This window comes from Hipposideros armiger, unplaced genomic scaffold (assembly GCF_001890085.2).
Source record: "Hipposideros armiger isolate ML-2016 unplaced genomic scaffold, ASM189008v1 scaffold_156, whole genome shotgun sequence".
Taxonomy (NCBI): domain Eukaryota; kingdom Metazoa; phylum Chordata; class Mammalia; order Chiroptera; family Hipposideridae; genus Hipposideros; species Hipposideros armiger.
This window is the reverse complement of record NW_017731506.1, coordinates 234,006-251,948: the sequence shown is the minus strand read 5'-3', so window position 1 is coordinate 251,948 and position 17,943 is coordinate 234,006. Positions and strand designations below refer to the sequence as shown.

General features: G+C 35.8%; 1 protein-coding gene across 4 annotated transcripts in view; it reads left to right on the top strand.

Moving 5' to 3' along the window:
• The window catches only part of FEM1C (fem-1 homolog C), a 28,332-nt gene extending 11,814 nt beyond the window's left edge, over positions 1-16,518 (top strand). For all 4 annotated transcript variants that reach the window (XM_019651258.1, XM_019651260.1, XM_019651259.1 and 1 more), the window contains exon 3: positions 11,327-16,518. In XM_019651258.1, coding sequence (XP_019506803.1) covers positions 11,327-12,636 — 1,310 coding nt within the window. In that variant the 3' untranslated portion in view covers positions 12,637-16,518. The remainder of the gene's footprint in view (positions 1-11,326) is intronic.
• The last annotated feature ends 1,425 nt before the right edge of the window (positions 16,519-17,943 follow it).

Below are 17,943 nucleotides of genomic sequence, written 5' to 3'. Positions count from 1 at the left end.
GGCAGCCCAGCTCCAGGTTGAGCTGTAGTTCAGCATCTTAGCTGTGGAGGGCAGTGTCACTGGCCCTCATATGTGGGATCCAAACCAGGGCCCTCTGGCGTCCCAAGCTAGTTCTTAACCATCGTGCCGTTTGGCCGGCCCTTATGGAAAGATTTTTAAGGGGCATGTAACCACGAAAAATGTGTGTTGAGTTTTCAAAAGTGCTTGCTATATATTGTTATGCACCAAAAGTCTAAGTTAACGAAGTTACCTAGCAAAAATTAAATATGATTTTACTGGTCTTTGGCATGTAACTTAGCATAGACTAGTCACAGAACGGAGTCCGAGGTGTGATAAAAAAATATGGTGAATATTTACATAAAATTTATTACATTAAAAGACATTGCCTTTTACCTCCCTTGCTTCAGACGCACTCATCCCATCATTCTTGCCACTTTCTGAAGCAGTTCTGGAAATCCTCTTTGTGAGTGTTTTAGTTGCGCTGTTGTGGCTGCCTCGATGTCCTGAATCAATTAAAAATGTTTACCTATCATGGTCATTTTGACTTTGGGGAAGAGCCAGAAGTTACACAGTACCAGATTCAATGAATAAGGTGGATGAGGGCACACTATAATGATTTTATTTGACAGAAATTGCTATACCAGAAGTGATGTGTGACATGGGGCCTTTCTGTTGTGATCAACAAATACGGTGAATGCTGCTGCCGAGTGCTATCCAACAGAAAGGCAGGGATCTTCAGTATGGGAAGCAGTACGTCAAACCTTAGGAACAGTGTGTGACAAGTTTCCACTTGTTTGGTGCAGTCAATTGAGTGTGAGGTATGGTTGAGAGAAGGTGTGTTTTAAAGTGTGACATAAATCATCCTCCATCTTGACAGCATTCTGTGTCTCACATCGCTTCTGGTACAGCAATTTCTGTTAAATGAAAACATGACGGTGTGTCCTCATCCAGCTTATTCACCAGATCTGGCACCGTGCAACTTCTGGCTCTTCTCCAAAGTCAAAATGACCATGAAAGATAAACTTTTGAATCAATACAAGACATCAAGGCAGCCATGACAGTGCAACTAAAGCACTCATAAAAGAGGACTTTCAGAACTGCTTCAGAAAGTGGCAAGAACGATGGGATAAGTGTGTTTGAAGCGAGGGGGAGTATTTTGAGGGGGATTAATGGCAATGTGTCTTTTACTGGAATAAATTTTCTTTATTAAACATTGACTGTATTGTTTGATCACACCTCGTAATTCTATTTTTAAATTCAGGTTAATTTTTTTTTTCACAAGAAATTGCATTTAATACAGCATATCTAACAGTCTTAAGTGAAACAACTGATAGAGCAAAATTTACAGGCATATCTTTTTTTATTGCACTTTGCTTTATTGCTCTTTGCAGATACTACAGTTTTTTTACAAATTGAACGTTTGTGGCAACCCCGCATTGAGCAAATCTGTTGGTGCTATTTTTCCAAAAGCATTTGATCACTTTGTGTCTCTGTGTCACATTTCGGTAATTCTCTCAATATTTCAAACTTTTTCATTATTATATTTGTTCTGGTGATCTGTGATCAGTGATCTTTGCTGTTACTGTTACAATTGTTCCAGGGTACCATGAAGTGACCATATGACCGTGAACTTAATCGATAAATGTTGTGTGTGATCTTACTACTCCACTGACTTGCCCCCCCATCTCTCTTCCTCTTCTTGGACCTCCTTATTCCCTGATGTACAACAATATTGAAATTAGTCCAGTTAATAACCCTATAATGGCATCTTAAGTGTTCAAGTGGAAGGAAGAGTCACATATTAAATCAAAAGCTAGAAATGATTAAGCTTAGTGAGGAATGCATGTTGAAAGCCAAGATAGGCTGAAGGCTAGGCCTTTGGTGCCAAACAGTTAGCCAAGTTGTGAATACAAAGAAAAAATTCTTGAAGGAAATTAAAAGTTCTACTCCAGTGAACATATGAATGATAAGAAAATGAAAACAGCCTTATTGCTGATAATGGAGAAAGTTTTAGTGGTCTGAATAGAAGATCAAACCAGCCATAACATTCCCTCAAGCCAAAGCCTAAACCAGACCAAGACCTTAACTGTCTTCAATTCTATGAAGGCTGAGAGAAATAAGGAAGCTGCAGAAGAAAAGTTTGAAGCTAGCAGAGGTTGATTCATGAGGCTTAAGGAAAGAAGCCACCTCCATAACCTCAGAGTGTAAGGTGAAGCAGCAAGTGCTGATGTAGAAGTAGCAACAAGTTATCTAGAAGATCTAGCTAAAATAATAAAGGAAGGTTGCTATAACAGATTTTCAGATGAAACAGCCTTATATTGGAAGAAGATGCCATCTAGGACTTTCATAGCTAGAGAAAAGTTAGTGCCTGTTGTCTTATTTTGAGAAGTTAACCATAGCCATCCCAACCTTCAGCAGTTAACCACCCTGATCAGTCAGCAGCCATCAACATCAAGGCAAGACCCTCTGCCAGCAAAAAGATTACGACTTGCCAAAGGCCCAGATGACGATTTGCATTTTTTAGCAAGAAAGTATATTTTAATTAAGGTATGTATATTGTTTTTATAGGCACAATGCTATTGTACACTTAATTGACTGTAGTATAGTGTAAACATAACTTGTATATATACTGGAAACCAGAAAATTCGTGTGATTTGCTTTATTGCGATACTTTATTTGCAGTGGTCTGGAACCGAACCTGCAATATCTCCAAGGTATGACTGTATACAGTAAATATAACAGACAAGTGGTTATTTTAAAAAGTACTTCTATATAGAAAGACTAATCCCAGAAACTGAAGCATAAATAGACATGTCATAAAAGAAAATAAAGTTTGTGAACAGACGTGGAAAAATGTTCTGTATAACTAGGTATAAAGGTAATCTAAATTAAAATCCAAAGAGTAATTCCAATGGTAGGAAGAATACTATAAAAGAACTTTTAAGAGATTTTATAATTCCTTTGGAAGTGAATTAAAGATGTGTGTTAAGCTATCACATTTGTGATTCTATTCCGGTACGCATTAATTTTTTTGTCATTTGTTTATTGAAGTATGATTTATATACAGTAATATCCATCCTTTTTAGTATGCAGTTCTGTAAGTTTTGACAATCATACTGTAATTTAACTACCACTACAATAAAGATAGAAGAAAAAGTTCCTTCATGTCCCTTTGTAGTCAGCCCCTCTCCCAGCACCTATCCCCTGGCAATCACTAGTCTTTTATCTGTCCTTATAGTTTTTTAGGCACCAGTTCTAATAGTGAAAATTCTGAAGCCATGCAGATGTCCATTAACAGGAAAGTGTTTATGTAAATAATGACATGCTTCCTTACTTAAACTTTCACCATAAAGACATAAGAATGACCATGTGGTAACATGACAAAATGACAAGATGGAGGTGAGAAGTAGGCAACAGTTTTGTGATTACAACTTTATCAAAACATACTATGTAAAAGAGACTTGGAGACATTACACAAAAATTATAGTTGCTTTAAAATTAGGCTTCTTTTTAAGCCTCTGTTTTCTAAAATTTTAAGTAATGCTATAATTCAGAAACTTTAGGGCTTCCAGGGCATGAAAATTGTAGTTGATTATATACTTAATTTCTTAGAGTATTAACAAGATCCCCTCAATTAAGAAGATTCTTTCCAGGCCGGCTGAGTGGTGCATTGGTTAGGAGTTGGCTTGGGACGCCAGCTCTGAGCAGCAGATTCTGGTTTCAGATCCCACATGGGCCAGTGATACTGCGCCCTCTACAGCTAAGATGGTGAACAACAGCTCGACCTGGAGCTGGGCTGCCGTGAGTTGCCGGCGACGGCTTAGGCTGCAGTGGGCTCCTATAAGCTACCGTGAGCGGCTGGCAGCTGGCCTGAGCTGCCAAGAGCCACTGTGAGCGGCCGTCCAGTGGCTGGCGAACCATCTGCCTCACCCGGGAACAGCGCAATGATAATACCAACATGGGCCAGTGAAGCGACATCCTCCACAACTAGACTGAAGAACAAAAGGACAGCAACTTGTCTGTTCCCCTTCCCTGATTCCCCAACGCTGTTCCTCTCCCCCAATTCCCCAATAAAATCTTAAAAAAAAAAATATTTCCTTCTAAGGTTTTACTTTTTAAACTTACTTGTCCTCAAGCTAAGTTTGAATCATTTTTTTTGTGATACCAAGTATTAAAAATTGAAGAATCTACCTCAGCTTTAACAGTGTGCTAACTGCTAACTGGGATATAAAGGAAATATAGGATGTACGAGTACTTTAGGAATAGACAGTTTAGGGAAGAAAACCTATTTCTGAAGCAGTAACATTATACTATTGTAAGGTATTACATAATACTGTAATAGTAGATGTAATATGACTACCTACCAGGATGAGTGATACCTTTATTCACCATCCTTCTCAAAATGACAAATTAATAAGGTATAATGAAGAAGGCCTCTGAGCAGCTTAAATTCTGATGAAACGAAGGACAAGAACTTAAAAAGGTAAAGAAGAGTGTATTACAGGAAAATTAAGAGCAAAGGCTTGGAGGTGGAAATGAGCACACCTTTCTGGTGCTGGGAGAGGTACTTAGCATGAAGTGATGTGAAACACAAGAATGTCTACCTTAGTATGGCAGGTATTGTTAATGTCTTGGATTAGACTAGGTATTGGCAAATTATGTCCCAGGAATCAAATCCTGTCTGCCTTCTGTTTTTTGGACTGCCTGAGAGCTAAGAAATGGTTTTTATATTTTTTAATGGTTGAATAATCAAATGGTGAATAATATTTCATGACGTGGAAATTACAGGAAAGTTACATTTCAGTGTTCATAAGTCAGGTTTTATTGGAAAACAGCCATGTCCATCAATTTGACATACAGTAGTCCCCCGTTATCCGCAGTTTCACTTTTTATGGTTTCAGTTACCCAAGGTCATCCATGGTCTGAAAATATTAAATGGAAAATTACAGAATAAACAATTCATAAGTTTTAAATTGCACACTGTTCTAAGTAGTGGGGTGAAATCTCTCACTGTCCTGCCTGGGGTGTGAATCATTCCTTTGTCCAGCATATCCATGCTGTATGCACTACCCCTCTGATAGTCACTTATCAGTCCTCCTGGTAATCAGATTGACTGTTGCAGTATCGCAGTGCTTGTGTTTGAGTAACTCTTATTTTACTTAATAATGGCCCCCAAAGCACAAGAGTAGTTTAAACTTGATCATAGGTATGTACATATGTATAGGAAAGAACAGTATATGCGTATATAGGGTTTTGTACTATCTTTCGTTTCAGGCATTCACTGGGGGTCTTGGAACATATCCCCTGTGAATAAGGGGGGCTACTGTATTGTTGATGGATAGTTTTTGCTATATGGCAGAGTTGAGTGGTTACAACAGAGACCTTATGGTCTGTAAAGCCTAAAACACTACCTAGCCTTTTACAGAAAAGTTTGCCAACTCCTGGGCTAGATTCACAGTGCAGGATGCATATTGGAGATGATAAGAAGTGAGGCTGGAGAGGTAGGGTAGGGAAATAGTTCTCAGTCTTTAAAATTCATTTCCCATAGTGTATCTTCTTATGTGTATTCCCACTAACCAGGATTAAGCTTTACTTCACATACCATGCCTTCTAAAACTATAGATGTCTTCCTCAATGCCCTCCCACCCCCGTACAAATGGTGCTTTGAGAATCAATGCTGTGGAATTTTGAAAGCCATCTTAAAGATTTTCAAATATTCCCCTAGAGGAAGCATGAAAGCTTTGGAGTTGGAAAGTAATGTAATTGGTGGAAGTTTTATCATAAGATTTGGCTTATGTTGGAATCTAGTATGACTAGCATTTAAAATATGACCAGTACTCAAATGAGCAGTACTCTGAAATGGCGATTGAGAAACATGGGTTTATGTTTTACTACTAAGATCTCTGTCTTCTATTTGTACAGTAAGTTTATCTTTACTTTGCATAGTTATTAATGTAAGATTATAAAGTTAATAAAACTTAGGAAAATAAAAAATGCTGTGCCAGCAGCATGCTGATATATTTTTTTTCATTAATTTCAGCTTTGTTATTTGTTTCTGTTTTCTCTGGTTTTAATTTACAGTTTTTCTCCTATAACTTCTTAAGATAGAAACTTAGCTATTTTTTAAAAAAACCTTTCTTCTTATGTACATTTAAGCACAGTTGTAGCCATATCCCATGAAATTTGTTATTTAGTGTTTTCATTAGCATGCAGTTAAAAATATTTTCTGTTTTTCATTGGTATTTCTTCTTTGGCCCATGGGTTACTTAAAAGTATATTTTAAAATTTGAAATATGTGGAGATTTCTCTAGTTATTTTTTTTGGTTGTTTTTGATATCTAGCATTATGAACTTAAAACATACTCAGTGATTTCAGCCCTTTGACATTTGTGTGAGACTCACTTATGGCCTAGAATATGGTCAGTATTTGTATATACTCCATCTATCTTTGGGGGAAAAAAGGTATTTCACAGGTTTTGAGTCGAGTGTTCATTTATATATGTCAGTTAAATCAAGTTTGTTAATTGTGTTCAAATCTTCTATATCCTTATTGATTTGGGTGTTCCATACTGAGAAAGGTATGTTCAAATGTACTGTGATTGTGGATTTGTCTGCTCTTCCTTGTAGTTCTGTTGATTTTTGCTTAATGTAATTCAAACCTATATTTTTACTTGAAAACAAATTTAGAATTATCTTTATGTTTTGAATTTTATATAATTATAAAATGTTTTGCTTTATCACAAATGCATTTTACTTTAAAGTCTACTTAGTCTGATATTTTAATATCAGACAGCTTTCTTATGGTTAGTTTTTGCACAGGGCATGTGTTTCTTTCCATCTTTTCACTTCAGCCTTTTTCTTCCCTTATATTTAAGGTGTGTCTCTTAGCGTACCATATAGTTGAGTTTTCTGTGTTTGTATTTTGTCTGACAGCTTTTGTCTTTTAATTAGAACACTTAGTTTGCTTGCATTTAATGTAATTACTGATGTTGGGTTGTTGGAAAAGTCGACACATTTTTGCAATGAAAAACAGAAAAATACGTCATGACTTTTCCGATAACCCAATATATTTGGATTTTAATCTCCTATTTACTTTTTGATTTTTATTTGTCCTGTTTTGTATTCTTTGCCTCTCCTTTTTTGTCTTTGGGTTATTTTTCATTATTTCATATTTTTCTCTATATTAGAAAATATGTAGTAATTATATACATACTCTATTTTTAGTGGTTACCCTAGATAATAGTACTTTGACTTATTAAACGCTAACATAAATTTCTAATTTTATCTCTTTCCAAGCAACGCAGAAATCTTAGAATACTTTAACTCCAATTACCCCACTTTAATGCTACTGCTGTCAAGCATTTTACTTTTATATGTGTTTCAAGCTCTGTGTAAGACATTATTTTTAAAGTCAGTATTTATTTAGAACTCCCACAAATTACCCTTTTTGTTGATATTTATGCCCACATCTCCAGGCTTCCATGTATTAATAGCTCATTTTTTGCATAAAGAACACCCTATAGTATTTAATTTAGGTCTGCTCTGCCGGTAATAAACATGATAGTTTTTTCTCTTGTTTTTCTTTCTCACCTGAAATGGTCCTTTCTTTCACATTTATTCTTGATGTGGGTATACAATTCTAAGTTGGTAGCTATTTGCTTTTAAGATATCATTCTGTTGTTTCCTAGCTTCTTTTTTTTCTGATGAAAACTTTTCAGTCAGTCTATAAGTCATTTCCACCTATTCTCTGAAAGATTCTTCTCTTTGTCTTTAGTTTTCAGCAGTTTTGCTGTAGTGTGTGTCAAAGTGATTTAAAAATAAAATATCCTTGGTATTTTGTAAAACTTATTTAATTTATAGTTTAATCTTTGAGCAATTTCAGAAAATTCTCAGACTAGATTTTTTTAAGTGTTGCTTTGGGTTAATTTTCTTTCTCTAGGTTTCTGGTTTTAAGTATATTAACACTTCTGACAACATCCCTTCTGTCTCTTACAGCCTCCTTCTTTTCCATCCTTTCGCCTCCATGCTTCTTTCTGTATATTTTCATCTGACTTATTTTCTAGTTCACTAGTTCTCTATTTAGCTATGAGTAGTCTGCTTTTAAAGCTGAAAAACCCACTGAGTTTTTCAGCTCTGGAATGTCTGTTTGGTTCTCTTTTGTAGTTTCCAGTTTTCTGTCTAATTCTTGAAATTGTTTTTTAATCTGTTTGAGTATGCTAAGCATAGTAATTATTTTAAAGTCTGTGTTTGATAACTGAATTATTTGGGTCTTCTTTTGGGCTTTTCTGTCAGCTCTTATTTCTGTTAGTTTTTTGTATTGTGGTTCCTTGTTTTCTCTTCTGTCCACCATTTTTGATGGGATACTAAAATGAAGAATATAAAAAATAATTTGACAGTATGACAGTATTTTCTTCTAAATAGTATTTGTATTTGCTTCTGGCTTTTGATAATATATATGAGCAATCCTGGATTACTTTAATATTGAGATATTTTAAATGTAGACCTTCAGAGCTGTAACTCAAAGTTTAGGGAGATTTTAAAGTTCCCTTCTTAGTGGATCCTGGACTTCAGTTTATTCCCCTAGCCTGAGATTTGCATCTGCCTCTTCCAGAAGTGGTAGAGGCCACTGGGGGAAGCTCCCCCAAATTCTGGAATATATTTCTATAATTTTCTTTCTTTTCCTGGATGTTGTCCCCTTGTTAGGCGCTTACATGATACCAAACAGTTTTTTTTTTAAACATTTTATTGGGGAATTGGGGGAGGGGAACAATGCTGGGGAATCGGGGGAAGGGCAGCAGACAAGTTGCTGGCCTTTTTATTCTTCAGTCTAGTTGTGGAGGATGTCGCTTCACTGGCCCATGTTGGTATTATCAGTGTGCTCTTCCCGGGTGAGGCAGATTGGTCGCTGGCCTCTGGACGGCCGCTCACAGCGGCTCTTGGCAGCTCACACTGGCTGCTGGCCGCTCATGCTGGCTGCCAGCCACCCAGTAGCTTATGGCAGCCCACTGCAGCAGGGGCTGCAGCCTACGCTGTCGCCGTGACTCATGGCAGCCCAGCTCCAGGTTGAGCTGTTGTTCACCATCTTAGCTGCAGAGCAGTGTCACTGGCCCTCATGTGAGATCTGAACCGGGACCCTGCTGCTCAGAGCTGGCGTCCCAAGCCAGCTCTTAACCAGGCAGGCCCCCAAAAAGATTTTTAAATGTACATTTTTCAGCTTCTCTAGTTTCTAGTGAGAAGATGATCATATTACGCCTGCCATTACTAGATATAAAAGTCTTCCTTATTCTTTTTTAAACCACCATTGTTTTTCAATATATGATGTATTCAAAATATATATTCTGTATTTTTCCAATACAGCAATTCAGTTAATTAAAAACACTGGATTTCGCTTCATTCTTATCCTTGATTTTATTACTGAATAGAGAAGAATGCCATCTAAGCCTTCTCTTTATATTTCTCTTATGTTGTCTATTTTTTTAGAGAAAAATGAGAATATTAGGGATTCTTAATTCAAAAAAGATTTTTAAATATACTTAGTAATAGTCATGTTTAATTGAAATTATTTTGAGCAAATGAACATCAGCATTTTGAAGTTCTGGGCTCTCTCAGTGCTTGAATACCATACACGTTGCTAAAACATTCTGACAGACACTATTCCATTGTAGACCATTGAAATCCTGGGTCAGAATAAATATCCAGATAATTTAGTCCCTTTAGATACCGTAGAAGACTAAATAGGATAAACTCGTGGAAAGATTAAAGTCCTAATATATTACAATTTTTACATTTTTGGAATTTTAGTTTTAGATTTGTTATGTGAAGTATTCAGGTTTAAACTACTTTCTAGTACACATGCTGTGTCAGGGGCCCCGAAGGTCACCCCCATGTTTGGAGGTGACCCAGCATATAGTTGTACTCATAGCTAAGATTTATTACAGTGATGTAATAATGACACGCAGCTGGGTCATAAAGCGAAGGCACAGGTGAGATCTAGGGGAATCTATGTGCAGGCTTTCTTATGTTCTCCTACTCATGATAGGTCACACAGAGCACTGTCTTCCCCTTAGCAATGTAATGCGCGTGTGCATTGTTTCTGCCCAGAGAAACTAATCTAATTAGAGACTCCGTGCCCAGGATTTTTATTGGGTGCTAGTCATATAAACAAACACCCTTTCCTGAGCACATATCCAAAATTCTAAAATCCCAAAAGGAAATCAGGCGTTCAGCATAAACTGCATTGTTTGTACAAACAGTGAGCTACCCTTGTCATTTAGGAAAATTTCTGTATCTTGTGTTTACCTACCAGGTTCCCAGATGCCCGCTAAGGGCTGTCCTTGTAAGCAGGTCTGTCTCAGCCAGCTCTGTTAACTCCTTTCTGCACACATGCCGAAAATGACTCACTGTTCAAATTTATTTAAACACTGTATGTGAATATCAAAGGTCTGCATGATAATTTTTGTTGTGGTAATTAGTAAAATGTTTATCATTAAACTTTAGTAGCTAAAATACTTGGGTGGTTATTGTGTCTTAATATGTTCCACAGGGTTTTACTAATGTGCCAGTGCTTGTTGTTAGTTTTAATCCATGTGTGGGAAGAACAGGACTTCATTAGAACATTTAGTACCTCTGAAAAGATTGTTTAAAATTAAATTACAATGGGAAATAATCTATTATGAAAAGACTTGAGATGTCTCCTTTTAAACTTCATATTGAACCACCCACATATTTTTCAGATTTCAGTGGACTTGTTTTTCTTATGAGACCTTTTTGAAAAAAGTAGTTTGTTACCAAGAATTTGGACTAAAACAGTTGAAGTTCGCTTGGCAATCAGAAATACTGAAAAAAATAATTTCTGACTACTATTAGAATCAAATTGGAGAATCTTAGATATTGTAGAGTACATTTCTCGTTTCTTTATGTGGAAGCTGACCCAGAAATAAGTGTCTGTCAGCAAAACTGAATAGCTGGTTAATTTCATTTCATCAGTTTTTAGTTATAGAATATATACTTGAAGACATTATTAGAAATACCAAGAGGCCATGGATTACTTTTGAATTTCATCTAGTGACTGGATATCTTTTCATGCCTAATTTGGCTATTTCATTTATTCAACAAATTTAACAACTATTTCTTTAACCCCTGCTATGTGTCAGACATTAGTTTTAGGTGCTGGGGATGGTTTTTTCTTATTTTTAATCAATTAAAGTATGTCCCATTAAAGGGCGGCTTGGAGCTGCCTGCTTTTCTTTAGGTTCTAAAGTATATAAATGTATTACATTGTATCCTGGTCCCTCAAAATATGTTACCTCTTTTTTCTTCTCTTTAAGGTAATACTGCATTGCATGATTGCGCAGAATCTGGAAGTTTGGACATCATGAAGATGCTTCTTATGTATTGTGCCAAGATGGAAAAGGATGGTTATGGAATGACTCCCCTTCTCTCAGCAAGTGTGACCGGTCACACAAATATTGTGGATTTTCTGACTCACCATGCACAGACCAGCAAGACGGAGCGGATCAATGCTTTAGAGCTTTTGGGAGCCACATTTGTAGACAAAAAAAGAGATCTACTTGGGGCTTTGAAATACTGGAAAAAGGCAATGAACATGAGATACAGTGATAGGACTAATATAATTAGCAAACCAGTGCCTCAGACACTGATAATGGCTTATGATTATGCCAAGGAGGTAAACAGTTCAGAAGAGCTGGAAGGCCTTATCGCTGATCCTGATGAGATGAGAATGCAGGCTCTGTTAATTAGAGAACGAATTCTTGGTCCTTCTCATCCTGATACCTCTTATTATATTAGATATAGAGGTGCTGTCTATGCAGACTCTGGAAATTTCAAACGATGCATCAACCTATGGAAGTATGCTTTGGATATGCAGCAGAACAATTTGGACCCTTTAAGCCCAATGACTGCCAGCAGCTTATTATCTTTTGCAGAACTGTTCTCTTTTATGCTGCAGGATAGGGCTAAAGGGCTGCTGGGCACCACTGTTACATTTGATGATCTTATGGGCATACTGTGTAAAAGTGTCCTTGAAATAGAGCGAGCTATCAAACCAATCCATTGTCCACCTGACCCATTACAGTTAAATAAGGCTCTTTCCATCATTTTGCATTTAATTTGCTTGTTAGAAAAAGTTCCTTGTACTCTAGAACAGGACCATTTCAAAAAGCAGACTATATACAGGTTTCTTAAGCTGCATCCAAGGGGAAAGAATAACTTCAGTCCTCTTCATCTGGCTGTGGACAAGAATACTACATGTGTAGGGCGGTACCCTGTTTGTAAATTTCCATCTCTGCAAGTTACTGCGATACTGATAGAATGTGGTGCTGATGTGAACGTCAGAGACTCTGATGACAACAGTCCCCTACATATTGCTGCTCTGAACAACCATCCAGATATCATGAATCTTCTTATTAAATCAGGTGCACATTTTGATGCCACAAACTTGCACAAACAAACTGCTAGTGACTTGTTGGACGAAAAGGAAATAGCTAAAAATTTGATCCAGCCCATAAATCATACCACATTGCAGTGTCTTGCTGCTCGTGTCATAGTGAATCATAGAATATATTATAAAGGGCATATCCCAGAAAAGCTAGAGACGTTTGTTTCACTTCATAGATGATAATTTGACTGTATTTTAGCACTGTTAAAGCACGAATTGTTAACAGTTGTTTCATAAATGAGCACTGTTGTGATAACACCAGCATTCATTTAGCTTGATATCATCGTGCTCTCATTGGCTAAAGCATTATAAGCATCAAATTTACAGGATTGGTTTCCCAGTATTTAATATAAATATACCATATAATATATTGTTTGTGAATTTTTGAGAAATGTAATGTCATATTCAAATTTCTAAAATTGTCTGCCAAAGGCTTATCCATTCTAGTTTTGTTTGCTGTTGGTTGTTTGGGAGAGTTAACCATTTTTCAGTGGTGTGTATACTTTTCTGGTTTGTGAATTTTATACAAATGAAGGTCTTTTTTTTCTGCTCCCTTCTCTTTTTCAAGCTTCTCCCGTTTACAGTGTTTTTCTGAACCATTTCTACTTATTTTGTTTTCCCTTATGGACCTATGCTAGGGTGTACAAACTTTATGGACTTGTTACCATTTGCAGTTACCATAAGTGCTTTATCTTCTCTATGCACAGGCTTAAACTTGACTGTTGTATGTTAGCATATTTTCTATGCAGCAGTTGGTCAACTTCAACTCAAAACACTGTTAAGTTTGTTACAAAGTTCATTTTATGAAAGTACTCTTGTAGCATGACAATTTTTAGAGCGACTGGTTAGCTACCTGAGCTCAAGCTTTTTTTTTTTTCCTTCACGTCTGAGATTTCTTTCTCTCATCCACTGAAATTATTGTGTGCTAAATTTGGGAAACAAGTCTATTCTAACTCATTAACCCAGTTGAAATTTAGGTCTGTCATCTTAATATATCATGCAGTAAAAGGAAGACTATAAAATGACCCACCTTTCATGCTGTGCCAGCATTGTCCTGCTTGTGCTGATGATGTCATTAGGTGTAGAGAATTTGCTTAAATTTAACCTAAAGTTTATCACACAGCTTAATGAGTCACATTGAAATATTCAGTAATTGAACTGCAAATCACTTTTAGTGACAAAAAGAGCTAAAAGCATGTCAGTGGCATGATGCTTGCCAAGCCAGATCTAGGCACCTAGGATAATTAAGGTATTTTAGTATGCAATTTACTGCCATAGTATCAAAGGTCAGTAACGGTGTTCTTTCTTTCTTCAAGCTTAAGCATACCTTTAAAGATAACTTGCATGAATTACTTTGGTCTCAATTATTTGTCACCATAGTTAAACACAAAAGGTTGCAGTGCTTCCTGTTCTCTTACTGAAAGTTAGCTCTTCTTTCTTTACTTTTTTTTTTTTGATTTTTTTTTTTTAACAGTTTTGCTAATGCCACAGAAAGGGCTCTTTTAACTGAAGAAAAGATAAGTGAAAAGTACTAAAAAAAGATTCAGGTAATTATCATTCAGCACTTTACTGTTACTCAGAATAAAATTTATGATGGCATATTTGCCCTGCAAATGTCTTAACAAAATTGTTCTGAATAAAAACTCCTTATTGGTTTGACAAAAATTCAGTTGACCTGTGAATTTAATGAGCTGGATCACTCGGATTTTTGTGTTCACATTTTATTCTGAGGGTTGATGTAATGGTATTTAAGGAGTCATCATTGCAAACAGTCAGTCACATTAGGTTTATTTCATCATCAGTAAAATAGTATTGAAGAGTAGTAAATAAAACAGCGTTAGACTTACTTTCTGGTTAAATAATTGAGGTTTAATTTTTTAAAAGATATCCTTATTTTACTAGATTGTAAACTTGATTTCACCTTTGAAAAAGGTCTGGATATAGATGGTTGTTCTCCAACCTTTGGCTGAAGAGATTTAAATATTTACCATGGGCAAATTTGATGAAATATTTGAACTGCCAGATAATAAGAAAATTTGTAATTTAGACAAATATTCTAGAAATATCAGACATCAGTATTTTGAAATCATTGACTCTAACCTTGGGATATAATGCATAGATACATGCATGAGCTACTTTTTTTTTTAAAAAAAGGAAAGCTTTGCAAGTAGAGTAAATTTATATTAGTTGATCTCAATTTTGAGATAAAAGATGAGCAACTGGATTTTTAAGAGGTTTAATATTTCTCCCTCCTTTTTTGGGAGGGGTAGGAGGGCCTACATGCTTTTATAGTCAGGCACATCTCACAGTGTTTTGCAGGTAAACTCGAATTGTGCAACTAGTATAAAATAAGGATTTCTTTACATAGCGTTTTCCACCTCTAAATATAGATAACTTAGAACTGTCCTTCAGTCTTTATAACTGAAATGCCTTATTTCCCTTAGGATACAATTCTCCTGTTTGCCGTCTCCCCAAATGCCATTAGGAGCGCTTGAAAAATCAGTAAACTGATTTTAATAACTAAAAATTGTCCATGATTTTATTTTAGAGGAGGTTGGTTAATAAACGTGATCTCAGACACCACTTAGGCATGTGTCAGAAAGTATTCTCAAAATTGTGAGACTGAATAAAAAAAAACCAAAACAACTTATTTTTTTAACCACAGATGACTAATAATGAGCTAAATGTACTCATTTGAATCAAACTAAACTTGACACTGTAGCATGGTGATGTTGGCTGGAGTTAATGTATAAGTTTTGATTATATTTCTATAAAAACGCCATTTTTAAGGCCTGCTGAATTTTAGATGTTCCACTATTGATCATTTCTATAAAAGAAATGGTCATTTTACTGAGATTAGATACCAGTCTACTTTATCAGGATAAGTGGAGTATAGATTTAAAGAATATTAATTTTCTTATCCATGAATCTGACAGGTGCATAAGCCCAAGAAGTCAGCATAAGATAATTTGGTGCCCAGTATGATTTTGAAGTTAAGTAACTGATCACTGGTAAAGTAACTACCTTAATGTATAATATTTTAGAGACCCCTATCTACTGTGACTTGGGAAAATTGTTAGGTTATATTTGAAAAGGTAACTCTTTAACATCATATTGCCCAACAGAAACTTTAGGTTGACTTTTACAGGTATAATAATCCTTATAATTAATTTTCTCAGAATTGTGGGAGCTGGATGAGGTAATAACCATATTCTTGTGCACTGTAACAGCAACATTATTGCTTGGAACTTTAACAATTTTAGAGTTAGATACTAAGGAAACTAATTGGTCATCTTTTTTTTTCTCTTTTTTTTTGCCCTTACATATCACTAAACAACTAGTTTCTCTCCCTTTTGTCAGTTCCCATTGTGTATTTTTCAAAAGAAGTACTGTATTCAGGTGCCAGCCAATAAATTGTCACACAATGGAAAATGATATGCCACAATATTCATTGTAAGGTTTAATAAAATTAAATTTGCACCAAGTACAAGTGTATTCTTATGAACTTAATACTTGACTGATGTTATATTTTGTTAGTGGACTCCTTCAAAAAACACTAATTTATGGGCAGTTAGAACTTGAGATAGCATTTATTATTACTACTTCTATGTAAAAAACAAAGATGATTAATGTACAGTTTATTCTAAATTTTTTTCCAGTAAAGACCAGAGAAATTGAAGATGGGAAGACTTTTGTTGTCAAATGTATGGGAGAGGGGTTGCTTTTAATCCTTGTTTTTTTAACTGGTTTGGTATTAAGTTTCAGAAGTGTGTCATAAATATATTAGTATGAAGGTAAGTTTTATAAATTTATTTCCATCCCTTTGAAATCATAAAATCTAGTACTGTTTGTCTTTTCCTTGTATGTAAGTTTCCCAATATAAAAATCTTTAATAGATCCAAAAAAATTTACTGGCCATAATTTCTAAGCTCCAAGCATAGATTGAAATATCCAGTTTAGTAGGCTTTCCCCTTTTAAATCACTAACCTGTCATGTTATAAAAAGTAGAGGCTCTGTCATCCTTTTCACAGGGCTGTATTAAACTAGATTTTTTTACCTTTGGTTCTGTGCTTGTCTCCTAATACCACCACCAATATTTAAAAGGAAATTTAAATTTATAAGGATAAGAATGTATTTTTGAGGATTTGAATCAAGGAAAGGCCTTATGTCCTCAAGGTATTCTATTTCTTCAAGATTTTTTTTTTACCCCCCCCTTCCCTACCTCCTCCCCGCTCCCATCTCTGTACTATCAGCAGGCTCTTTCTTGAGTAATATGGGTCGTGGGAGTTGTGAAATAATTGGTTCCTGGGTGCCATGTTACCTGACATTTTGTTTATTGTAAAGACTCTTTTAAATAAGATTTTCTTTAGTAAAATTAACTTAGCTTTGTAGAATTATCCGTTTGTTTTCTACTATAATATTTATGTCTGATGTTAAAAATAATACATTTCCCTGACCTAAAAAATTGAAAATTTAAACTTAGGAATACATTTAAAGCATGCACATTAAAGGATTAGATGAGTAGTAACACTAAAACAATTTAGGTGCTTTTTAATCACCGTATACTTTGGTGTAGGTCAAGGAATGTAGCGATTTAAAGTATTTGACTTTACTGCCAAAATTAAAAGTGGGGAAAAAAAAGATTTAGTCTGTTATAGAAAAGTTATTTCCAAAACTTTGCAGTAAACACTATCTTGTAAAGTGAGATCTATTTGATTTATTTTAAGACCTACTTGAGCCTTATTTGTTCATTTTTTCCTTTTTCTAAAGGACCAAATATAACAGGCAGGTTTATCCCTTGTTTACTAATAGACAACCAGTACTAATTGATCCTAGGATTGACGTTTAGTTTTAAAATCATTTCATCCTTGCAATTGAATGTAGATTATAAAACTATAAAGAATGCTTGTGATAATACTTAGTTCTAAAATTTAGCAGGCACCTTGATTTTTTTTAAACAAAATATTTAGTATACTCATTATAAGGGCTCAAGTTGAGACAAAAAAACCCAATGGCACCACAGCTTAATAAAACAGGTTTTCTACATAAAAGTCACAGAAAGGAGAGACCAGCTGAAGAAAAATAAAGACTGGACAGCCAGGTCAGGGCTCTTGGAGGGGACCTGCTCTGAGTATGTTTCTTGCAGGTGTTTTTTTTTTTTAAAGATTTTTATTGGGGGATTAGGGGATGGGAACAGACAAGTTGCTGTCCTTGTGTTCTTCAGTCTAGTTGTGGAGGACATTGCTTCACTGGCCCAAGTTCGCACCATCATTGCACTCTTCCTTGGCGAGGCAGATCAGTTGCGGGCTTCTGGACGGCCGCTCAAGGAGGCTGCTGGGTACACACGGTAGCCCATAGCAACCCACTGCAGCAGGGGCCATCATAGCCGGGGACTCACAGCAGCCCAGCTCCAGGTTGAGCTGTTGTTCAGCATCTTAGCTGTAGAGGGCAGTGTCACTGGCCCTCATATGTGAGATCCGAACCGGG